This window comes from Oncorhynchus gorbuscha, linkage group LG06 (assembly GCF_021184085.1).
Source record: "Oncorhynchus gorbuscha isolate QuinsamMale2020 ecotype Even-year linkage group LG06, OgorEven_v1.0, whole genome shotgun sequence".
Taxonomy (NCBI): domain Eukaryota; kingdom Metazoa; phylum Chordata; class Actinopteri; order Salmoniformes; family Salmonidae; genus Oncorhynchus; species Oncorhynchus gorbuscha.
In genome coordinates this window covers 22,457,727-22,483,340 of record NC_060178.1, presented here as the reverse complement: position 1 = coordinate 22,483,340, position 25,614 = coordinate 22,457,727, and the positions used below count along the sequence as shown (strand labels likewise).

Genomic DNA, 25,614 nt, shown 5'->3' with positions numbered 1-25,614 from the left:
CATCACCCAATCGGCAGCTCGTCTTATGTGTTAACCTGACTCTTACAGAAATGTAATTCATTACACATTTCAAACCACTTAAATATACAGTACCAGTCAAGAGTTGATACACCTACTCATTTCATGGTTTTTATTTATGCTATTTCCTACATTGTACAATAGTGAAGATGTCAAAACTATTAAATAACACACATGGAATCATGTACTTAACAAAAAAGTGTTTTTGTTATTCTTCAAAGTAGCCACCTTTTTATTTAATCATTATTTAACTCGGCAAGTCAGTTAAGAACACATTCTTATTTTCAATGACGGTGGGTTAACACACACACCCTCTGCCGTTTGTGAATGTGTTATTCTATGGGCTTTAGTAGTACTGGCCAAAATCAATATTTTATTTAAAAAAAATGTTTTGTGTGTATATATACACACATGTACACCTAAAGGGGTCCTAAAATTCTAACTCAAATAGCTAAGTTATCCATAGTATGACCATCTTAAAATAATTCCATATGTCCGCTTAGCACCCCCATCCCCCAACGTCTTAGAATCTAAATAATTAAATTGACTAGAAGCCCATTGACATCCCTATGTTATTGTGTGTGCGCAGGTATACCAGGAGGCTGTTGGTGTGGAGCACATTCCAGTGGTGCAGATTGACCTCAGTGTGCCTCTCAAAGTCCCAGGTCAGTTACTCTGGCCACTACTTAATAACCAATTGATTTCAACATAGTGTATCAGTCAGTGGCTCTGCACACAGGACTCCAAACCTAACCCTTATCCCTCTTTCTCTCTTCGCCTCTGTCATAACTAAACCCCTCTTCTGTACCTCTTTCTACATTTACATTACATTTAAGTCATTTAGCAGACGCTCTTATCCAGAGCGACTTACAAATTGGTGCATTCACCTTATGACATCCAGTGGGACAGTCACTTAACAATAGAGCATCTAAAACTTAGGGGGGGTGGGGTGAGAGGGATTACTTAACCTATCCTAGGTATTCCTTAAAGAGGTGGGGTTTCAGGTGTCTCCGGAAGGTGGTGATTGACTCCGCTGTCCTGGCGTCGTGAGGGAGTTTGTTCCACCATTGGGGGGCCAGGGCAGCGAACAGTTTTGACTGGGCTGAGCGGGAGCTGTACTTCCTCAGTGGTAGGGAGGCGAGCAGGCCAGAGGTGGATGAACGCAGTGCCCTTGTTTGGGTGTAGGGCCTGATCAGAGCCTGGAGGTACTGAGGTGCCGTTCCCCTCACAGCTCCGTAGGCAAGCACCATGGTCTTGTAGCGGATGCGAGCTTCAACTGGAAGCCAGTGGAGAGAACGGAGGAGCGGGGTGACGTGAGAGAACTTGGGAAGGTTGAACACCAGACGGGCTGCGGCGTTCTGGATGAGTTGAAGGGGTTTAATGGCACAGGCAGGGAGCCCAGCCAACAGCGAGTTGCAGTAATCCAGACGGGAGATGACAAGTGCCTGGATTAGGACCTGTGCCGCTTCCTGTGTGAGGCAGGGTCGTACTCTGCGGATGTTGTAGAGCATGAACCTACAGGAACGGGCCACCGCCTTGATGTTAGTTGAGAACGACAGGGTGTTGTCCAGGATCACGCCAAGGTTCTTGGCGCTCTGGGAGGAGGACACAATGGAGTTGTCAACCGTGATGGCGAGATCATGGAACGGGCAGTCCTTCCCCGGGAGGAAGAGCAGCTCCGTCTTGCCGAGGTTCAGCTTGAGGTGGTGATCCGTCATCCACACTGATATGTCTGCCAGACATGCAGAGATGCGATTCGCCACCTGGTCATCAGAAGGGGGAAAGGAGAAGATTAATTGTGTGTCGTCTGCATAGCAATGATAAGAGAGACCATGTGAGGTTATGACAGAGCCAAGTGACTTGGTGTATAGCGAGAATAGGAGAGGGCCAAGAACAGAGCCCTGGGGGACACCAGTGGTGAGAGCGCGTGGTGAGGAGACAGATTCTCGCCACGCCACCTGGTAGGAGCGACCTGTCAGGTAGGACGCAATCCAAGCGTGGGCCGCGCCGGAGATGCCCAACTCGGAGAGGGTGGAGAGGAGGATCTGATGGTTCACAGTATCGAAGGCAGCCGATAGATCTAGAAGGATGAGAGCAGAGGAGAGAGAGTTAGCTTTAGCAGTGCGGAGCGCCTCCGTGATACAGAGGAGAGCAGTCTCAGACGCGAGATTTCATCTGGAGAGAGAGGGGAGAAAGAGGTCAGAGCACAGGGTAGGGCAGTGTGAGCAGAACCAGCGGTGTCGTTTGACTTAGCAAACGAGGATCGGATGTCGTCGACCTTCTTTTCAAAATGGTTGACGAAGTCATCTGCAGAGAGGAGGGGGGGGGGGGCGGAGGATTCAGGAGGGAGGAGAAGGTGGCAAAGAGCTTCCTAGGGTTAGAGGCAGATGCTTGGAATTTAGCGTGGTAGAAAGTGGCTTTAGCAGCAGAGACAGAGGAGGAAAATGTAGAGAGGAGGGAGTGAAAGGATGCCAGGTCCGCAGGGAGGTGAGTTTTCCTCCATTTCCGCTCGGCTGCCCGGAGCCCTGTTCTGTGAGCTCGCAATGAGTCATCGAGCCACGGAGCGGGAGGGGAGGACCGAGCCGGCCTGGAGGATAGGGGACATAGAGAGTCAAGGGATGCAGAGAGGGAGGAGAGGAGGGTTGAGGAGGCAGAATCAGGAGATAGGTGGGAGAAGGTTTGAGCGGAGGGAAGAGATGATAGGATGGAAGAGGAGAGAGTAGCGGGGGAGAGAGAGCGAAGGTTGGGACGGCGCGATACCATCCGAGTAGGGGCAGTGTGGGAGGAGTTGAATGAGAGCGAGAGGGAAAAGGATACAAGGCAGTGGTCGGAGACTTGGAGGGGAGTTGCAATGAGGTTAGTGGAAGAACAGCATCTAGTAAAGATGAGGTCGAGCGTATTGCCTGCCTTGTGAGTAGGGGGGGAAGGTGAGAGGGTGAGGTCAAAAGAGGAGAGGAGTGGAAAGAAGGAGGCAGAGAGGAAAGAGTCAAAGGTAGACGTGGGGAGGTTAAAGTCGCCCAGAACTGTGAGAGGTGAGCCGTCCTCAGGAAAGGAGCTTATCAAGGCATCAAGCTCATTGATGAACTCTCCGAGGGAACCTGGAGGGCGATAAATGATAAGGATGTTAAGCTTGAAAGGGCTAGTAACTGTGACAGCATGGAATTCAAAGGAGGCGATAGACAGATGGGTAAGGGGAGAAAGAGAGAATGACCACTTGGGAGAGATGAGGATCCCGGTGCCACCACCCCGCTGACCAGACGCTCTCGGGGTGTGCGAGAACACGTGGGCGGACGAAGAGAGAGCAGTAGGAGTAGCAGTGTTGTCTGTGGTGATCCATGTTTCCGTCAGTGCCAAGAAGTCGAGGGACTGGAGGGAGGCATAGGCTGAGATGAACTCTGCCTTGCAATTTCTGTCTCGCCTCTTTCTTTCTAATAACTTGACCCCACTTCCTCTTTCTTTCTCTTCCTTTTTCCCTCCCGTTGGGTTTAGGGATGCCAATGTCAGACCAATATGTGAAGCTGGAAGAGGAGCGTCGGGAGAAAAACAAGGCAGACAGGAAGAAGAAGGACAAGAAGAAGAGGAGGGAGAAGGGCCGGCAGAGGAGGGGGGACTCGGGCCCAGAGAGTGAGGAGGACATCACCCCTGCACACATGGTGGACATCGTCACTGAAGAAATGCCAGAGGTACATTAGGCCAGGCAGAGGTACATTAGGCCAGGCAGAGGTACATTAGGCCAGGCAGAGGTACATTAGGCCAGGCAGAGGTACATTAGGCCAGGCAGAGGTACATTAGGCCAGGCAGAGGTACATTAGGCCAGGCAGAGGTACATTAGGCCAGGCAGAGGTACATTAGGCCAGGCAGAGGTACATTAGGCCAGGCAGAGGTACATTAGCCAGGCAGAGGTACATTAGGCCAGGCAGAGGTACATTAGGCCAGGCAGAGATGCCATTAGGCCAGGCAGAGATGCCAGTGTTGTACAGTAGGCCAGGCAGAGATGCCAGGCAGAGATGCCAGTGTTGTACAGTAGGCCAGGCAGAGATGCCAGTGGTGTACAGTAGGCCAGGCAGAGAGGCCAGGCACTTTCATAGGTGGTTCAGAGTGTTGCAGATAATAGACGTGGCATACCTTCGATAAGTGGGTTCGATCCCGGGACCACCCATACGTAGAATGTATGCACACATGACTGTAAGTCGCTTTGGATAAAAGCGTCTGCTAAATGGCATATATTTTTTATGCATATGCAAGGATGTTGTTTTGCTCTGTCACTCCATTCTCTTCCTGTCTCAGAATGCCTTGCCCAGTGATGATGATGACAAAGATCCCAACGACCCCCACAAAGCTTTGAACATCGACCTGGACAAGTGAGTTAACTCATCACTGACCTCTCGCTGTATTACAGATGTCCACTAATGGATTAGTATGAAAGAATAGGATATATAACCTGGCTGTGTTATTGTCTACTCTGTGGGGGTGTATAATCTCTTCCTGGCTCCACTGATGAGAGGCTGGTGCTGGCCTGGTCCTCTTCATCCTCACACACTCCCTCTCGCTGTGCTCTGCTCTATGTTTTTTTCCCTCGGTCTCTCTTATGCATACACACACACACACACACACACATCTGTTCTCCTGACTGTGCAGTTTGCTGGTGGCATCTCACAGGTGAGTACATTCCCAGCCTCAGGAGAAGCCCCGTCTGGGCCTGGACTCAAGACTGACTGATCTGCTTCCTCTCTCTCTCTCTGTCTCTTTCTGTCTCTCTCGCTGTCTCTCTCGCTGTGTCTCTCTCTGTCTCTCTGTGTTTGGGCATGATGTGACTTTTACAGTTTGAAGTTTGATCCTTGTTTTCAACAACACTCTCTCTTCCTGTTCACCCCTCCTCCATTTGAAACCTTCTACAAGCTCACTTCAGAATATCAGCATTCCCTCCATACAAAACTCTGTTAATGTGCCCGCTTTGTGGCTGGAGCTGAAGAAAAGCTCTCTCACTTCTCACTAACATGAACAGATTGATGTGATAAGATGAGAGCTTATAGATTTCTCAGTGGAACTGCTGATTTTCTCAAGTCATGACTCAATCACCATTACTAATCATGGATAACTACTGTTGTTTTTACTAGTCAAATCCCCAAATCAAATCCTCACCCAATCCATGGATCTTCTTCAACATAATGTTAATCGTTAATTACTGAGTATGGTAACAATACAATTGTTGTGTATAGTCAGATTAATATAATGGTTTGAGATAAAACGTTTACATGCTTTGCAAGAAGAGAAATGTCACATAATCCTGTTTACATGGACACATCTGAAATCCATCTACCTGATGTCACTCTGATCAATGCAGAAATACCCCTATCAAAATAAACATTCTAGCCCAGTGACTATTCTGAGGACATATAAAGTTTGAATGTGTAAACTACTTCAAAGACACATCCATTCAGTTGTTCCGAACTCACTTCACTCTCGCTAAAGCGGGAGGCTCGCTCGGTTGCTGCTAGCACATGCAGATCAAATACACTGCCAGAACGCCGATTTAAGGTGTTTAAATGTCCTAATAATTTGAAAGATTGCTCAGAAAACCAGGTGTTTTAATCGGCATATACTTACTTTGATTTTGACTGTTCGCTGATTTAAGATAAGCAGAGTAGTGTTTACATGACTATTGCATAATCTGCCTGCTGCCATAATCAGTTTAATATCGAATTATTACTGTGCATGTAAACATACTCAGTTACTGCAGTTACCAACAGAGGCCTCAATCCAGTTCTGATCTTGGATAAACCTGTTAATGGTGGTCTCCCTCCTGACTTCCCAGCTCTGCCTGAGGAATGGCTATGAAGGTTTGTGCTGAGCAAGTTTGCGTTTGAAATGTCATGCACCTGAGTGGATGGGCTTGTCACAACTAGCTTCCTTTCCTAATCTCCTTTCCTTCACTGGCATTGGTAAATGAATCGACTGGATAGGTTTTCACCATGCTGCTTTTACCCTGTCTTTTCCTCCCAGATCAGTGGTCATGGAGGAAAGGAGGCTAGTTAAGACTATTGAGACATAGCCGATGGCTGTAGTGTGACCAGAATCACCATGTACACTCAGGGCTGTGGTTTTATGTGTCTCCTCTCTGTGCTCTTAGGCCCCTGGCAGACAGCGAGAAGAAGCTGCCAGTTAGGACACACCGTCCCGATGAGGTCCTCAAGAGCCCGATAGAGGACGCGGAGGGGTTGGAGGTCACTTCAGAGCCCAAGAAGAAGAGCAGGAAGGAAAAGAAGGACAAGGAGAGTAAGGTGAGGCCCTATTCTTTATATCCTTGGAATATTTTTCATAACTTTGATGTTTCTGTTTTTTGTGACCTTATTGTCTTAAGGAGTGTTTTTTTTGTCATTGTAGAAGGGTAAAGAGAAGAAGAAGAAGAAGAAACACAAGCAAGAGGAAGGGGAGGATCTTATGGAGGCTGGGTCAGAGGAGCCTGTCCAATCAAAAGTGACCAACGATGTGGCAGCCCAGCCTCCTGCCTCCACACCAGAGGTATGACATCACAAAGGGAGGGACTACCTTTTTTACGGGGACAAGATTTGCACAATGTTGTTCTGTGTAGGATATTGAAGAATTAAGGCTGACACTAAATAATTTAACTAAACTAAGAATTTGATTTAATTAAATTTATATAAAATAATCTGTCAAGCAAACACATTTCTTTGGTCATTTTCATTTATCAATCATTGTCATTGCTTCTTTCAAGCCCCCTCACCATCCTATCAGCAATAAAGATTAAATCAAGTATCAATCAGTATTTAAGATTGCAGTATGTCTAGTCGATATCTTGAAATACTTGATTTATTCATGAAAATAACAGTGTAATCTCTGTATCCATTTTCATGAAGAGGTAGTGCTAAAATGTTAACCTCTCTATCCCCCCTCGCTCTTGCTCCCTCTCCCTCCCTCACTGTTGTAGGCTTCAGATCTGGATTTCTGGCTCTCAAATACTCCAGTGCCCTCTGACCCTCAGGTTGAGTTCCCCTCTCTCTCTCTTTTAGTCACTCCTTGTCCTTGTTGTCATTTATTTGTGTTCTAACAGTACCTCTTCATCTATCCTCTGCTCTTGTCTGATCCTCTTCGCCATGTGTGGTTCTTTCCTTCCTTCCATCCACTTTTCTCTTGCACCCTTGCATTACTGCCTCTCTTTCTGAGGTCACGTAACCCTACTCATTCTGGGGTTGTCGTGTTTCTTAGTGTTGGTTCTCTGTTTTGGTTTTGCTCGATGTGTCTGTTTCTTGTCAGTGTTGGGGTCACAGTTGTTGTCAAGTGCAGGGGCCTCAGTGTCTGGAATCATGCTGACGGTTCTTGTTGTTCCTATCAAACCAATGCAACAGTAGCACAGCTCTTCATGTGTAGTAGGACTACATATAGGCAGTGTTTTTTACTACATACTGAGTGCTTGTGACTGTGCGTGGGTAACTGCAGAGCAGCTGTTAGACCAGGTGGAAGACTAATGACAACAGTACAGTATTCAGTTTAAAGCCAGGCTAGTTCATAAAGTTTAGCTCTGTGACCCCACACTCTCTGCCCTCTGTTCTGAACTACTGTATGGGACTGTTTCAAGCAGAATCTGATCATTAGATATACATTGTTCAGGGGCTCTGCGTGTTGATTTTGTGTTTACACCACACCAACTGTCTGCCCTCAGGAAATAAGCTACGTCTAGCAGTCACCCAAATGTGACTTCACAGTTCACACATCCTGTCAGAACATGTTTCTGTATTTTGAGTCTATTATTGTTCCATTTAAGTACAGATGTGAAGGGATGCTATCGACAATGGGTCCATTGGAACAATGTCAGGATTTGACAACTTCAAAACAACACACAAATTATGACTAACCCAAACTACTACTACCTGTACTTATATATGATGTCGTGGAAATTTCCTCTATTTACCAAATCATGGGAGCAAACCACACACACACGTCAGAGTTAGTTATAAAAGTCCATCTTTAATTATATGAGCTCTATCACAATCCTGTGACTCTCAGATAAATTCAGTGTCTCTCAGTGAATTCTCTGAGAGCCCCCTTACAATGCAACTGAGTTCCTTTAATAGCAAAGACACACATAGTCAGACAGCATAGACATAATTCATCATTCAGCTTTGTCTCCTTTCCCAAACCCCAGAACCATAAACCAAATCCTCCATATCAACAGGCATATATCAAATTGTCATTTAGATACAACCAACTCAAAATACAACCTCCTGGACAAACTCACAGAGAGGAGAGTGAGGCTATAGGTTAAGATAAAAGCAACATTAGAGGGAGCATAGAATGATTCCAGACACTGCCACCCTTCTTTCCCCACTAGAAAAGGGTAGGGAGTAAAAGATATGTTTACACATGATGACACTTTGACCTCTCCCCTCTCTGTGGCCCATGCAACTTAGTTTTGACATAGAACAGATAACTGCAACCTCGCCACAGTATTATACAAAATACCATTCTGATGAGAAGTAACTTACAAATTTGATGAATATTAAACATCTTACATATGTTACCAACAAATTCTGAATCTTCCACGACAATGATCAATAAATGACAGCGTGTTGTCCATACTCATTTTGAGGGCTGTGTGTGTGGTGACAGGAGGCCGCAGCAGTAACAGACGCTCCCCCTGCCTCCACTCCTGACGCTGCGTCTGGTGTGGCTGCCGTGGTCCCAGACTCTGAGCCTGAAGAAACTGTGAGTCACTCCACTTTACTGATGATGTCAGAATCACGAGACAGAAATCTCAGCTGTTACTAATTTGTATTTCATATTTTATAAACCTTACAAAACATACACATACAAACGACAGCATCATTCATTACTAAGGATTCTACATTAAAGACTAGCGCAACAGGATACTGTATTTTGACAGATCTTGTCTGAGCACAGAAACTCTCCCTCCCTCTTTCTGAATAGACTGCCCTTTACACCATCCCCTGCTTGTTTCCCTCTTAGAAATCCTCCAAGCACAAGAAGAAGAAGCAGAAAAAGGAGGACAAGAAAAAGAAGCACCACCATCATCATCACCATAGCGATGGAGCCAGAGAGGAGTCTGTGCAGAATGGCACGGTGGAGGACGAGGAGCCTCTGCCAGTCAGTAAACAATCACCTTTTAGTCTGTCCACTCAGTCCAATCCCTGTCCACTGGACGTTCAAGTCATAAATCAAATCAAATTAAACTTTATCTGTCACATGAACCGAATACAACGAGTGTAGACCTTACTGTGAAATGCTTACTTACAAGCCCTTAACCAACAGTGCAGTTCAAGAAGAGTAAAGAAAATATTTACCAAATAAACTTAAGAAAAAAGTAACACAATAACGAGGCTATATACAGGGGGTACCGAGTCGGTAAGTGGGGGTACAGGTTAGTTGTGCCCCCACTACTGTCCATATAAAACTTCCCTACCTTCACCCATTTGACACAAGTATGTCAAGTATGCAGTGTGTATACACTCCCTATCTCAAATAGCATATATACATAGTCCAGACCTGGGTCTAGTTCCATTGTTTGCATATTGAGTGAGAACTGACCAGGCTCTTCTCTCTTTACAGCCCATGTCCAATTACGCCCTGCTGGCTGAGAACTCCTACATCAAGATGGTGAGTGGGATGGATCGAGACTCTTGGGTCCACTGGAGAAGTATACTATTGTTGTGTATCTTCTATAGCCACTCATATTGGAGCTGGGAGGAGTCGTACCATTGAGAGAGATATATATAAAATACAGTGCATTCAGAAAGTATTCAGACCCCTTCCCCTTTTCCACATTTTGTTACGTTACAGCCGTATTCTAAAATAGATTAAAAAATTAAAAAATCTACACACAATACCCCATTATGACAAAGCAAAAACAGGTTTTTAGAAATATTTGCACACTTTATTAAAATTAAAAACAGAAATACCTTATTCAGTCCCTTTGCTATGAGACTCAAAATTGAGCTCAGGTGCATCCTGTTTCCATTGATCATACTTGAGATGTTTCTACAACTTGATTGGAGTCCACCTGTGGTAAATTCAATTGATTGGACATGATTTGGAAAGGCACACAACTGTCTATGAAAATGTCCCACAGTTGACAGTGCATGTCAGAGCAAAAACCAAGCCATGAGGTCGAAGGAATTGTCCGTAGAGCTCTGAGACAGGATTTTGTCGAGGCACAGATCTGGGGAAGGATACCAAAAAATGTCTGCAGCATTGAAGATCCCCAAGAACACAGTGGCCTCCATCATTCTTAAATGGAAGAAGTTTGGAACCACAAAGACTCTTCCTACAGCTGGTAGCCCGGCAAAACTGGGCAATCGGGGAAGAAGGGCTTTGGTCAGGGAGGTGACCAAGAACCTGATGGTCACTCTGACAGAGCTCCAGAGTTCCTCTGTGGAGATGGGAGAACAAGATTGAAGTGTGTAGATTGATTTTAGAATAAGGCTGTAACATAAAAATGTGGGAAAAGTCAGGGGGTCTGAATACTTTCCGAATGCACTGTATATACTGTAAGTGGACCCCTCCTTATGCTCCCTATTTTTCTCTCTTTCAAGATGAAGCAGGATGCTGATGAGGTATTGGCTGAAGTTCTATGAACTGCAGGCTATGGGTTTTACAGGAGAATCTTCTAGATGTTCTGTGTGGTTGTGCTTTTTCTCAGACTGTGCCCCCTGGCTTAATCACCCTGTGATAACCAAGCTGTTATGCAGAGATGTGTATATTGGAAAATGTAACCCTGTTATTCACAACACCATAAGCCAGGTGCATCCTCTGAGTGTGTGACGTTATAATTCTACTGTCCTATCAGTGCTGTTTCCAGGTTGCTTCATAAAAATCACATGGGATTCATGTTGGGATTGGAATGGTTGAATCGATTTGCTGGTCTGTATGCAAGTCAATTTGCTGGGCTCCTTGTGTGAACACTGCTGGCTACGGAGTGGGTTGACCTCCGCTTCATCCCTCTTTCCCTCTTTAGGTGTGTGACATCCAGGGGAACCTGCAAGACGGTAGCCAGGTGGTGGTCTCTGTCATCTTTGAAAATAAGTGTGACAGTTTCATCAAGTCCATGGAGTTCAATGTGATGGACTCTCTCAACTCCAAGCTGCAGCGGCCTGAGGGAGCCGGCCCACATGACAGCCTCACTGTGCCCTTCCATCTGCCCCCCGGTGAGGAAGCAGGAGAGACTGGGAGGAGGAAAAAGCTATGGAAACTTGTTGAAATAAGAGCTAAATTCCCATCCAAATATTCCCATTCCCAGTTTACATCCAAACAAATCTATTTTTTTCTCTCTTGTTCCTCAGGGATCTCTAACGAGGCACGGTTCATCTTCTCAGTGCAGAGCATTGTGATGCCTCAGAAACTGAAGGGAACCCTCACCTTCATAGTCAAGGTGAGTAAGTCTTGCTCTCCACAAAGGCCTCACATTCCCCCACTATCCCTCTTTGACTCTGGGTACAGTCTATTTCACTGCTCAAGGTTCTACTGACCTTTTTCCTCACTTGTAAAAGTGTATTGTTAACCTTCTGCTGTTATAATGTTCTCCCACAGACTGAGGATTCCTCCACTCATGAGAAACTAGACTTTAAACTGCACTTTACCTGCACCTCATACCTGATCACCACTCCCTGCTACAGGTCGGTGCAGCGAGCTGTCCCCAAAGAACCTCATTCTGCTGTTTTAATAATAATGAACGTTACCTAACTGTAGATTTGGAGCTATTGGCTTAGTGTGCTGTGCCCTGATCTGAACTTAAGATTAAACTGCTTGTGAGCTAGTATGTGATGCGTAGTGAATGTGATTGTTGTTGTTTACAGTGACGCGTATGCTAAGCTGTTGGAGTCGGGGGACCTCAAGGGAAGCTCTCTGAAGCTGGAGGGAATCAACCAGCCTTTCCACCATCTACTGGCTAGGATCTGCTTCCACCACCACTTCTCTGGTGGGTACACTGGGACTGGGGAATACAGGGGGAGAAGGTGTGGGATATGATAGGGACTGGGGAATACAGGGGTATAGGATAGGGCATTGGGAGGTATTAGGTGGAGAGTGGACATATTTATTGAGGTGATTTGTAGTTCACTGTGTCGTCTTGCAGAAATCTCCCTCTTTGAATGAACATTAGCATGATGTGGTAAATAAAGACCTTTTTAGATTTTGAGTTGTTTAATGAGCTTACGGTTGTGTTCCTGTCTCAACCAGTGGTGGAGAGGATTGATTCCTGTGCCTCCATGTACAGCAGGTCAATCCAGGGTCACCATGTGTGTCTGCTGGTCAAAACTGTAAGTAGCTCCCTTCCTCCTTGTCAGTCAGGGGGCCAGACATCCAAATATTGGTCTCCATTTTACTCAAATGAGATCTTCTCAGACATCCTTGTAACGTGTGCCCTCTCTGTCTGTCTGTGTCCCTGTCCGTCTCAGGCTGATCAGACCGTGTCTATCGATGCTAAATGTGACGAGCCGGGGCTGCTTAGGAATGTGCTGGATGAGATCAAGCTGACCTTCTCTCAATGCTGATTGTGTCTGACAGCCCCTTGGTGCCCCCCTACCCCCTGCTCAACCGCTCCCTCACTGAAACACATGTAATCATGTTACAAACACTGCGGCTGGCACTCCCAGGTTCACCCTATTAATTAGTCCTCAGAATCACACATTTCCTTGACGCCCCTCTTGCACTCAGAACTGCTCTTTCTCCTTCACTGATTTGCTCTATACAAACCCCCTCTGTGCGCTTTTAGTTTCAAACTGGTTTTCCCTGCTCCCCCCTCCACTCTCTCTCTCATCGTCATTACAGTCTGTGACGGTCATGTAATGTAATCTGACAACTGGAGTTGTTTTTGTTCTTGGTTGAATTGTGTTTTCACTGTCTTGATTTGTTTTTGTTTTCTGACGTCCGTCTCCGCCTTTCCCCCTGTTGCATTAAACATCAGCGTGTTACTGCTACTCTCCTCTATAGTCCTGTAGAATGTGTGACTTCTTCTGACTGGCCCAAGTTGGAAATGTCATGTCAACTTTAAACTGCTCTAAGCTGAAATCCTACCTGACCTGATCTCATGTCTGAAGGAGACTGACCTACCCTCTGGTGTCACTGCTCCATGCTTCAACTATGCTCAGCTTCAGTTTGACCTGTGTCACAGGAACATATCAATCCCTATAAGAATTTTAAATGCCTGAGCTGGAACGTTACACTAAGAGTTTATTGGGAAAAGAGAATGCAGGCGGTTACACTTTGATCAGGTCAGAACTTAGACACGCTGGCACCCCTCAAAAAAGTATGTTTCTGCAACCTTTTCCAAAAGTGAACATTGTCCGGCTTCCTTACTCTGTCTCTTATTATAGACATGGGTAAAAGGGCGTCTTTTTACAATTGTATGATTTATCGCTTTGATTATGCTGTAATCGTGGAAGGGTATTGTACTACATGTCTACAGTATCTGAAATGAGTGACAAAGTAATATAGAACTTGTGGGAAATGAAGGCCCGCTTTCACATATTGCAGCTAGCGCCTCTCACGTGGCTTTGCTATAATAGCAGGCTCTCCATACTTAACTGCTAAAGTTATCCTATGTGTTGATAGGCTTAGTTTGAGATCACCTATGGGGATGGAAGACTATTCTAGTCATAATTCATTCTGGGATATCAATGGTACTTAGTTGATACATTTTATTTTGAATCAGTATTAACCAATGTGACTTCTTGTTTACTGTATCTTTCTTGAGAAAGCCAACAAGGCGTCAGTCAAGACGTTTGTCTTTCATATCATCCAAACCTCTTGCGTCTGTGCCACTAACTCTTGCACTATACAATACATCCTACATTGTCACTGATACAGTCATAAACCGATGTTACTTCAGTGTTCTCTTCTCTCAGCACTACCCTGCTGCCACATGTGCATTGGCATAATGATGAACATGAATGGGCATCATTTAAATGGCTTCTTCCTTTCATGACTTGCTCAGAGGTACTTGCTGTCTAGTTACACTCAACGAGTCTCACTGCCTGGTCCAGCACGATGTAGTAGCAACTTTAAACTGATCCCATCATGTTTTGTTTGTATTCCAACTTACCCGCATTCCTTTCTTACAAGTGTAGATGAGCCATTCCATGAGTTTCTTCTTCACCATGTTAGTGTGAGTACAAAGTGAAGAACATACAGGGATGTTATCCACAAAACCATATCCTTCCTGGAAAAGTGCTTTGATTGATTTAAGTTATAGAATGGCAATGAGAAAATTACTTGTAATCATACGTTGTACTAATTAAAAAGTTCTGTGCAGAGTATTTCATAAAAATGTGTATCTTGCATGATTAGGAAATGTATACTTAAATATATATATATATATATTTCCCCTATCCAAGGACACTCACACACATACAAAACTCCCATGTCATTTCTTGGTTGTTTTTTTAAATATGAAGTGAAAGTTGAATGAATCATGCTACAGTTTTTGATGGTGTTGTATTTTTATCTATTATAAGTTCATACAATTCAAATGATATCTTTGAATATTTTGAATTATTTAACATCAGGGGAAGGAGGTTCTATTTGGTGTCATGGCGCTGAGAGGAGTAGAGAAGAAAAGGTCTTGTGATACAGTTCAGAGAAGCTACCCACTTTCTTAATACTTTTTTTCTGGTCAATTATAGTGATTATCTTGCGGAGTTTGGCTTATGACATTAAAATATATTCTAATTTCTCCTTGTTTGAAGGTCTGGTCCAACTCCGTCATTGTCTATTCTCCAGCTATATGATGTAATATGTTTTAAGAGGGGACTACATGAGCAAGACAAAATTAGTCATATACTATCAACATTCACTTTTAGAACAGAGAAGTCTACCCAAATTGAAATAAAGGCTGAGCTGCTGTAGTCTGTTAAGGTGAACCAATAAACTCCCACATATAATTATTTCAGGCTTTTTATTCACATATCACTATGGTGTCTGTGTATCAAACATGCTGTATATTCAAAGGCTCTGCAAATACTACCTTATCAAGGATATTTAGTTGGCCAACATCTCACTTCAGCATGCACGAGAGTGGCCTTTCCCAAAAACCTGCCTTCCCCAATAACTAATACAGTACTCTGTGTGAAACTGCATATTCTTTCTATGTGTGCAAGTGCCTTTAAATTCTAAATGTCAATATAGCCTAAGTGATTTGGAGGCTGTGTGTAGGTACTGTCTTAACTTCGATTCCTATATGGAAAGAAGTGGAGTTGCAACCACAAAACACTCCCAACATATATATTTTTTGACGAGATTAAAATATTAACGTTTCGGGCTTCATGATTCTGAAGAATTCAATTGCAGACCGAAACAATATTTTAACCTTGCTTAAACTATTAATGCCGAATAAGTGTTGTGCCTTTTCAATTAACACCAACTCCCAGAAAGCTTTGCGAGCACTTCACAACTCATAGCGTCAAGCTTTGCGGGACCAGCTTGAGCGACTTTAGTGGCGACACGGTGAAGTAGCTACTGTTGTATTATTGAGGAGGGGAGATCCCTACTCAGACAGCCGTTAATTTGTTTGTTTTCTAGTTTGCTTTGACCACTCAAATTTACTTCGAGCAATTCTGTTTTACGGTAAATGAGGATCAACAACAGGGAGTAACTACTGTAGCAAGCTAGCTTTGGGTTTGTGGGTTGGTTGGTTGTCAGCGAGAGGTCTACGCGTTGGTTTGTTCGATCACAGTGGAAGAGAACCGAACGTGAACGTAATAACAGACGACATTTTTGTAGATGTGAGGAAACGTGTGAACAATCAAAAGGTTTCTCAGGGGTTGGTTGTGGTGGAATTTGATAACTACCTTTGTTCTCTAAAAAGGTCTAGATAGGTTTTTGTTTATACAGATCGTCGCGGACTATGGCTCATGGGCATCATGTAGCCAGTTCCCAAAAAGCACTCATGTTAGAGATGAAAAGTCTTCAAGATGAGCCAGTTGAAGGGTTCAGGATAACTTTAGTGGACGAGTCGGACTTGTACAACTGGGAAGTTGCAATATTTGGACCCCCAAATACTCACTACGAGGGAGGTTATTTTAAGGTGAGTATGGAATTGCTGAATATTTAAGATGGCCATCAAATCACTCAAATAGTTATTGCAGTTGTTTTGTCCAACCTTGGTTAACCAGAACAAATTGTGCCTGGTCAGTGTTCTCTTGCCCCTGAGTTACAGTAGAACGTCTGTAAATATTATGGCGAGAAGAGTTATAATTTGTCACTTTTGGTTGTGACGTAGCTAACGATTGACAACCAACCTGGCTTAGTTTGAGATGGCCAGCTCGAGCAACATGTGACGATCCACAAAACATGTTAACGTTTTCATGGAAAACTTTGGAGGAAACAGACATTGTCAACTTATATCACTGTATCCAGCAGGGCCGGACTACCGCATTTGGGGCCCCGACACCCATCTCCAGTGCCCCCGACAACACATTTTGCCATGGGGCAGAGGGAAACATTATGGATACACATCTGCTCATAATGATACAGATAAAATCGGACCTATTTCTTTTGTATTTTCTTATATAGTGCAATAGTAATGGTGTCTATTTGTTTGCACTAACTGGCTCGTTGGCCAAGGCCTATGGGGTAATTCATGTTTTTTTTTGGATACGCTGAGATGATCACATTTAGTTTATTATGAAGCAGTTATGTATCCAAACAAGCACGTAACGTCTTCATAGTTCATAAAGTACTGGTTAACTGACTGATATTACCTCATAGAACAAAACGTATAATATCTCGTAAGCCTTTGTTAACTTCAGACCTTATTTTATGTATTTATCCCAAAACCCCATTCTTTCCCCCATTGGAATGGCTGAACTAACCAGAGGTAACTTATTTCCATTTTTTAGAACTAAAGCTGCCGATCTCTATAAGCCATCAAACAGTTCCTTCGTTTTCATAGTTAAGCAATAGCAGCTGGTAGCATTGTCCATATTGTTTGAAATAGACAATAAGTTGGGCTGGGTGACATGGCCAATATATATCACAGTATTTAAAATAAAATGGACCGTTTTTAAATTTGCTTTATAAGTAGTGCATGATCGGACGGTGGCAACATACATTCTAAGTGATTTAAATAGGTATTTCTCCATTCTGATTGTTTTAATAATTTTCTGCATTTTCATACATTTCTGCATTTCCTACACTGATTTGAGAGCATTTCCACACTGCCACGGACTGCACGATATGGGCAAACAATCTAGGCCTTATTTTTAACCAAATGTTGCAATTACGATTAAGACTTGTGATTTAGAGCAAAATACTTGAGTGAACTGTTGGAATCATGGCAATATAATGATTATTTTAATTTATATAGTTAGAATATAATAGAGGTCGCTTTGAATAATGTTTGACATGACAACATATGAAAATTCCAGGGAGGAGTTATTGTGAAAGTGTAGGAACCAACGTGTTAAGTGTTTCCTAGGGGACCCTATAATCTTTGGCTACATTTAATGTTTTCTTTTAGCTACTTTATGTATTTTTATTATTCTTGCTTTGTGAATTCCTCGTCGTTTTAGAAGAAACTGTGGCACAAACAACATGCTGATGTAGGTCTCCACCATCACTAGTATTAGGCTGTATAGCTAATACTAATATAGCTCTGACTCGGTACATTTATTAGCTAGCTAGTGATTAGCATTAGCGGCTAATAAGATTGAGGCCCAACTTGTTAAGAAAAATACAAACTAGCTTTTTGCATATTTTAGAAACAAACTAATCGTGTAATTATAAACATTAGTGGAGTTATATTAAGAAGCAAAGTGAACATCATTGTTAAATGTGCTGCATTGACCATGCAGACTGAACGCAAGTGTCATGTGGTCGAGGAACAACAAATGCGCTTCTTGAGTGACGGGGCGGGGCTAGGTCTATGTGGAAGCGGCATGGAGAGATGACTCAAGTAGCGAAGTAAACTATACAAGTCAACGTTAAACACAGAGTATCACATTTAAGGAAACAAAAATTAAAATACCGTTAAAGAGGGTAAAGTAAAAACCCAAACCGGTTCATGCGTCAATACCGGTATATCGGCAAATACAGTATATCGCCCAGCTGTCACTCTAAGCACCTAGAATTATAGCCTAGTCTCAATACCTACATATATTTTGTTATTGATATTTGGATTGTAAACACTCAAACGATGGTGTGTTTGTTTCTTGTAGACTGAAAATGTGGGTTTTTCTCTCACTGGGGTTTAACTGACTTTGCATCCAACCTGCAGATTTTGTGTGTCCCTCTCAGCAAAGGCAACTAGAAACAAACTCATCTGTATGTCGATAGTACCCCTAACTCTATGTATTAACCTCTTGGATTTAGGGGGCGCTATTTAAATTTTTGGATGAAAAACGTTCCCGTTTTAAACAAGATATTTTGTCATGAAAAGATGCTTGACTATGCATATAATTGACAGCATTGGAAAGAAGACACTCTGACGTTTCCAAAACTGCAAAGATATTGTCTGTGAGTGCCACAGAACTGATGTTACAGGCGAAACCCAGATAAAAATCCAACCAGGAAGTGTCGCATTTTTTTAAACCGCCTCATGCCAATGACTCCTTATATGGCTGTGAATGAGCTTACGTTTTCCACGTATTCCCCAAGGTGTCTACAGCATTGTGATGTCTTTTTAGGCATTCCCATTGAAGAATACCATATATATATATAGCCATATAAAGCATGTGGTCACATGGTGTCTCCCGCGGAAAATGTCACGTAAAATATTGAGGTAGCCATTTTTCCTATCACTTCTTTTGAGAAAACAATTGCCTCGACGGATATATTATCGAATATATATGTTAAAAACACCTTGAGGATGGATCCTAAACAACGTTTGCCGTGTTTCTGTCGATATTATGGAGCAAATTTGGAAAAAAGCAGCATTTTCCGGTCGATTTCTCAGCCAAGCATGATGAAGAAACGGGAGCTATTTCGCCCACAAAAGTAATATTTTTGGAAAAAAGGAACATTTGCTATCTCACTGGGAGTCTCCTGAGTGAAAGCATCTGAAGTTCTTCAAAGGTAAATTATTTAATTTGGTTGCTTTTCTTATTTTTGTGAAAATGTTGCCTGCTGCCAGCAGAGCCTAGCATAGCATTATGCCATGATAAATTTACACAAATGCTTGTCTAGGGTTGGCTGTAACGCATATTTTGAAAATCTGAGATGAGTGTTGTTAACAAAAGGCTAAGCTTGTGTTTGAATATATTTATTTCATTTCATTTGTGATTTTCATGAATAGGAAAAGTTTGTAGGGGTATTTATGTCCGCTGCGTTATGCTAATGCGTTTGAGGCTATGATTACGCTCCCGGATACGGTTTTGCTCGTCGCAAGAATTAACAAGGGTTGTTTACCATTGAGTCTAAAATGTATCGGTTTGTAGCTACTGTATTATAGTACTAACCAGTGTGGCAGATTTTAAGTTCAAAAGTAAAAAATAACCACAACAAGTATGAATAACTTACCCAAACTGTCCATACAAACATAATTAAATCGCTCTATTGGAAAACAGGTCTAAAGACAGATACAGATCGTGAGAAACATTTTCTTTCTCCATTATCTTGTAAACCCTACCCATATGAAAAAAGATTGCAGTCAGAGTGCAGTATTACTGCATGAATTTTGCAGTGTAACTGCAGTTAAAGCGCAGTATAACCACGGACAGGGACCAGATGTCGCACAGGATGTATAAATCTGAAGCCTCTGTTTAGAACGTTCAAATAGGGTGATGAGAGGATGTCCAGTGGGATAATAATAATTCTTTGTCTGATTTCACACATGTACACGTGTGTAAATTGGAAATACATTTTTTTTGCGTATCCCTCAGAGTTGGGTCACTGCCAGGGTCTGCCATTTCAAACAGTGACTCTGACGCAATTAGGGTTATGTGCCTTGCTCAAAGGCAGATAGGGGATTCGAACTAGCGACCTTTCGGTTACTGACCCAATTCTCTAACCGTTAGGCTACCTGCCAGCCACATAAGAGAGAAGATGGAGCTAGATAAAACTTTTCTGACATTCTGCAAATTTTCTCATTGATGAAACATTAGATCTCAATGCAAGGTTATTTTCCCTAAACCAGAATCTTTTACGAACGCTGTGCAATAAGTTTTGTAGACTGCCAAAATTTTTAAAAATTGTGTTGTTTAGGAGTTCAAGGGTCAATTGAGTTATTGTACACACGCAATTCACAGAGAAGACGTTCCCTAACAGATATGCAAATGCATGCTAAAATGTGCCAATAGGATCTCGCTAGCTCGTGCTCTGCCCATCTCCTTGCTTGTTCTGCCCACTATACTAAATTTACTCCCATTGGAAATGACGCAGATGAGATATCTTAGGTTAGTTACCGGTATATTTGGTATAACTGCAGTTCAAGTGCAGTACACTGCAGTTATGCTGCAATAACTGTGTCAACAATACCACAGTTGACTGCAGTCACTAACTTACTGCAGTTTAAGTATTTTATTTGTGTGTAAGGGTATTGTTTAGCCTGCCTAAGACCTTTGTGTAAAAGAAGGCTCATGTCCTCTGTTTTGCCCGGCAACAGGGGGTGGTATAGCTTACAGAGGGAAGTGCAGTAGGTTGGACCTCTTCATTACTTGCCTAGCTCAGAAAGTACACTGAAGAAAAATATAAAAGCAACATGCATAATTTCTACGATTTTACTAAATTACAGTTCATAAAAGGAAATCAGTCAATTAAATACATTCATTCGGCACGAATCTATTGATTGCACATGACTGGTAGTACAGATCTGCACCCGTTGATAGATATAAAGATATAAAATAAAAAGTAGTGGTGTTGATCAGAACTAGTCAATATCTGGTGTGACCCATTTGCCTCATGTAGCATGACACATCTCCTTCAAATCAAAGGTTATTTTTCAAATGCAACAGGTGTGTGTGTATGTATGTGTGTATATATATATATATATATATATATATATATATATATATATATATACAACCTTACCGTGAAATGTTTACTTACAAGCCCTTAACCAACAATGCAGTTCAATAAATAAAGTTAAGAAAATATTGACTAAATAAACTAAATGTACAAATGTTTAATATATAAATGACAAATATAAGGAGGCCATATACATATATTGCATGGAGTTGGTCAGGCTGTTGAGTGTGACTGTTGTCCCACTCCACTTCAATGGCTGTGCGAAGTTGCTGGATATTGGTGGGAACTGGAACACGCTGTTGTACACGTCGATCCACAGCATCCCAAACATGCTCAATGGATGACATGTCTGTTGAGTATGCAGGCCATGAAAGAACTGGGACATTTTTCAGCTTCCAGGAATTGTGTACAGATCCTTGCGACGTGGGGCCGTGCATTATCATGCTGACATGAGGTGATGGCGGCGGATGAATGGCACGACAATCAACCTCAGGATCTCGTCACGTTATCTCTGTGCAGTTAAATTGCCATAGATAAAATGCAATTGTGTTCGTTGTCCGTAGCTTATGCAAGCCCATACCATAACCCCACCACGGGGTAGTCTGGTGACAATGTTGACATCACCAAACCGAATTCCCACACAACTCCATACATGCAGTCTGCCATCTACCATGTACTGTTAAAACCGGGATTCATCTGTGAAGAGCACATTTGCCCACTAAAGTCTGTTATGGCGCTGAACTGCTGTCAAGACCCTGGTAAGGACGATGAGCACGCAGATGAGCTTCACTGAGACGGTTTCTGACAGTTTGTACAGAAAGTCTTTGGTTGCGCAAACCCACAGTTTCATCAGACTTTGGATGACTGGTCTCAGACGATACCGCAGGTGACGATGTATGTGGAGGTCCTGGGCTAGTGTGGTTTGCGGTTGTGAGGCCGCTTGGACGTATTGCCAAATTCTCAAACGACGTCGGAGGCGGCTTATGGTAGAGAAATTAACATTCAATTATCTGGCAACAACTCTGGTGGACATGCCTGCAGTCAGCATGCCAATTGCATGCTCCCTCAACTTGACATCTGCAGCATTGTGTTTTGTGACAAAACTGCACATTTTAGATTGACATTTCATTGTCCCCAGCACAAGGTGTACATGTGATCATGCTTTTTAATCTGCTTCTTGATATGCCAGACCTGTCAGGTGGATTAATTATCTTGGCAAATGAGAAATGCTCACTGTCAGGGATGTAAACACATTTGTGCACAAAATTCGAGAAAAAAGCTTTTTGTGCATATGGCGAACTTCTGGCGCCTTTTATTTCAGCTCGTGAAACATGGGACCAACACTTTACATGTTGCATTTATATTTCTGTTTTATTTTAGCCTATATTTGCATAACTGTTGAAGATGGTGAGCATTTTCCTTCCCGATATAGGGCAAGAGCTCTCGTTACAACGATAAACAGGCATCAAAGTAGGCAGTGGTGTAAAGTACTTAAGTAAAAAATACTTTCAAGTACTACTTAAGTAGATTTCTGAGGTATACTATTTTTATTTTTGTCAACTTTTACTTTTATTTCACTCCATACATTTTCCCTGACACCCAAAAGTATTTGTTACATTTTGAATGCTTAGCAGGACAGGAAACTTGTCAAATTTATGCACTTATCAAGAGAACAGCCCTGGTCGTCATCCCTATTGCTTCTGATCTGGCGGACTCACTAAACACAAAGGCTTCATATGGAGCGTGCCCCTGGTTCTCCGTAAATAACGAAAAAATTAATGAAATAAAAAATAAATAAAAACAAGAAAATTGCTTAATATAAGGAATTTGAAATTACTTTTACATTTGATACTTGAGTACATTTTAGCAATTACATTTACTTTTGATACTTAAGTATATTTAAAACCAAATACTTTTAGACTTTTGCTCAAGTAGTATTTTACTGGTTGACTTTCACTTTTACTTTAGTCATTTTCTATTAAGCTGTCTTTACTTTTACTCAAGTATGAGAATTGGGTACTTTTTCAACCACTGGAAGTAGGTCGGGCAAAGTGCTTTTTTTTCATGTATTTAAAAAAAAAACTACAGTAGTAGGCCTATGTTGTAAATGTGAACTCTTTCTGAATGAAGGTTTGTGAATAAAGATAACCTAGACTAATGACGGGGTTTCCTAGGTACGCCACTATTGTTCAGTTAGGGTTGTTTGCACCTGATTGCATCAGTCAGAAGTAGTGTTTCCAAATGACAAATTTGTGATTCATTCTGCTGATCTATTTCAGCTCAGCTAAAGATTCCAGTTATTCAGAGACCTGTTTAGGCTTCCAGTCTTTTCTGAGCGGCGCAGTAGTTTAACCCGGCACTGTGTTAGCTAGGAACATTTGCATTGTGGGTGCTATGTACAAGCATTGTTGGCCCAGGAATGCACAGCTTGCCTGTGAAATGCACAGCAGGCCTGTGACTCATTGTTCCTTCTAACAAACCTCTCCAACAAACCAGTTTCCCTGTTCTAAGACCCTCCCTATCTACACAGGTTAGACAAACCCTCTGTTACGTGCTGCTTTTACTTATTTATTGAAAAGAGTCAGTCAAACAATGACTTATGCCTATTCAATACCGGAGCAAAACATTTACATCAGGATGTAACTCCTCTGAATGTGTCACCAGACCAAACAAAATATTGATGGTACACTATATATACAAAAGTATGTGGACACCCCTTCAAATGAGTGGATTCGTCTATTTCAGCCACATCCGTTGCTGACAGGTGTACAAAATCGAGCACACCGACATGCAATCTCCATAGACAAACATTGACGTAGAATGAGCTCAATCACTGTCAATGTGGCACCGTCATAGGATGCCACCATTCCAACAAGGCAGTTCATCAAAGTTCTTCCGTGTTAGAGCTGCCCCGGTTAACTGTAAGTGCTGTTATTATGAAGTGGAAACATCTAGGGGCAACAACAGCTCAGCCGTGAAGTGGTAGGCCACACAAGCTCACCGAACAGGACCGCAGAGTGCTGTAGGGTGTACAAATCTTCTGTTCTAGGTTGCAACACTCACTACCAAGTTCCGAACTGCCTCTGGAAGCAACGTCAGCACAATAACTGTTGGTCAGGAGCATCATAAAGTGGGTTTCCATGGCGGAGCAGCCGCACACAATCCTAAGATCACCATGCGTAATGCCAAGTGTCGGCTGGAGTGGGGTAAAGCTCACCACCATTGGACTCTTTCTTTCTTTACCATCTGGCAATCTGACAGACGAATCTGGGTTTGGCGGATGCCAGGAGAACCCTACCTGCCCGAATGCATAGTGCCGTCTCTAATGTTTGGTGGAGGAGTAATGGTCTGGGGCTGTTTTTCATGGTTTGGGCTAGTGCCCTTAGTTCCAGTGAAGGGAAATCTTAACGCTGCTTCATACAATTATATTGTAGACAATTCTGTGCTTCTAAATTTGGGGCAACAGTTTGGGGAAGGCCCTTTCCTGTTCAGAATGACGATGCCCCTGTGCACAAAGCCAGGTCCGTACAGAAATGCTTTGTCAAGATCGGTGTGAAAGAACTTGACTGCCTGCAAAGAGCCCTGACCTCAACTCCATTGAACACCTTTGGGAAGAATTGGAACACCGACTGCAAGCCAGGCCTAATCGTCCAACATCAGTGCCCGACCTCACTAATGCTCTAGTGGCTGAAGGAAGCAAGTCCCTGCAGCAATATTACAACGTCTAGTAGAAAGCCTTCCCAGAAAAGTGGAAGCTGTTATAGCAGCAAAGGGGGGACCAACTCCATATTAATGCCCATGATTTGTTTGAGATGTTCGACGAGCAGGTGTCCACATACTTCTGGTCATATAGTGTAGGTCTGAAAACAACACTAAAATAGAACACCGTAAGGAATAAAGTGGAAGTAACCTAAACTGCTTTTCCAAATACTCAATGCACTTGACATTTGTATGGAGGGAACTCCTCTCATTCATTGCCAATGTGTACATATTCAGCCAAGTTCTGCATTCATTTAAATATTTGCCCATTGCCAGCACTCTTTGCTGGATCACACACACACACACACACACAACTACCCTGTTCTCACTAGCTGTGTCCTCAGCAGTGCTAGGGCCTGAGAGGCTGCCTTTCCTGGTCAGCTCGGTCAGCCCAGGGTCTGAATCCTAATGCTGACTGACACTGGCAGCAACACTGCATTCCCGCCCGGGTTGACCCTGTCCCTGGGACATGGGCCGAGGACCCAAGTCACCTGCCCAGAGAATTGGTTCTGTCAGGGCCAGAGGGTAGAATAACTGCTGCCTGGGCTGGTAGCACTGACTTTCCCTCAAGCTCAGGGCTCAGGGGAGATCTGCTCTGTCCATCAAGACCCAGTCTGTTCCTGCCCTCTCTCATGTTCGCTCTCTTCATCTTGGGGACTGCATTGTCTTCCCATTCCCTTCATTAACACACCAGCAATCCTATTAGCTTAGCTGTCCCTGGCAACCTTCCACTGTGCCAGCCAGCCCTTTACGCTTATAGTCAACAACACATCTCCCAAGCATTTCCCTCAAGCAGAGTAGGCCAAAGACAGCCCTCTTGTTTTTCTTTCGACAACAGAGCCTTCATCTTTAAGATGTGCATATTGTTTTGTTTGAGTTCAAAGGCTGTCATGACGAGGAATAGCT

The 25,614-nt window shown here is 43.1% G+C and overlaps 2 protein-coding genes across 3 annotated transcripts in view; both read left to right on the top strand.

Annotated features, from left to right (window-relative positions):
* The window catches only part of LOC124037693 (AP-3 complex subunit delta-1-like), a 45,166-nt gene extending 30,438 nt beyond the window's left edge, over positions 1-14,728 (top strand). Inside the window, exons 19-33 of one of the 2 annotated variants that reach the window (XM_046352661.1) lie at positions 608-683; positions 3,508-3,701; positions 4,306-4,379; positions 6,149-6,299; positions 6,403-6,540; positions 6,968-7,021; positions 8,647-8,742; positions 9,004-9,141; positions 9,604-9,651; positions 11,009-11,198; positions 11,334-11,422; positions 11,581-11,666; positions 11,847-11,968; positions 12,229-12,308; positions 12,447-14,728. In XM_046352661.1, coding sequence (XP_046208617.1) covers positions 608-683; positions 3,508-3,701; positions 4,306-4,379; positions 6,149-6,299; positions 6,403-6,540; positions 6,968-7,021; positions 8,647-8,742; positions 9,004-9,141; positions 9,604-9,651; positions 11,009-11,198; positions 11,334-11,422; positions 11,581-11,666; positions 11,847-11,968; positions 12,229-12,308; positions 12,447-12,542 — 1,632 coding nt within the window. In that variant the 3' untranslated portion in view covers positions 12,543-14,728. The remainder of the gene's footprint in view (positions 1-607; positions 684-3,507; positions 3,702-4,305; positions 4,380-6,148; positions 6,300-6,402; positions 6,541-6,967; positions 7,022-8,646; positions 8,743-9,003; positions 9,142-9,603; positions 9,652-11,008; positions 11,199-11,333; positions 11,423-11,580; positions 11,667-11,846; positions 11,969-12,228; positions 12,309-12,446) is intronic. The other variant, XM_046352662.1, reaches the window with a different exon arrangement.
* A 729-nt stretch (positions 14,729-15,457) lies between these two features.
* LOC124037692 (ubiquitin-conjugating enzyme E2 R2-like) overlaps positions 15,458-25,614 on the top strand; it is a 32,589-nt gene continuing 22,432 nt past the window's right edge. The window contains exon 1 of the mRNA XM_046352658.1: positions 15,458-16,072. Within this exon, the coding sequence (XP_046208614.1) occupies positions 15,893-16,072 (180 nt within the window). The 5' untranslated portion in view covers positions 15,458-15,892. The remainder of the gene's footprint in view (positions 16,073-25,614) is intronic.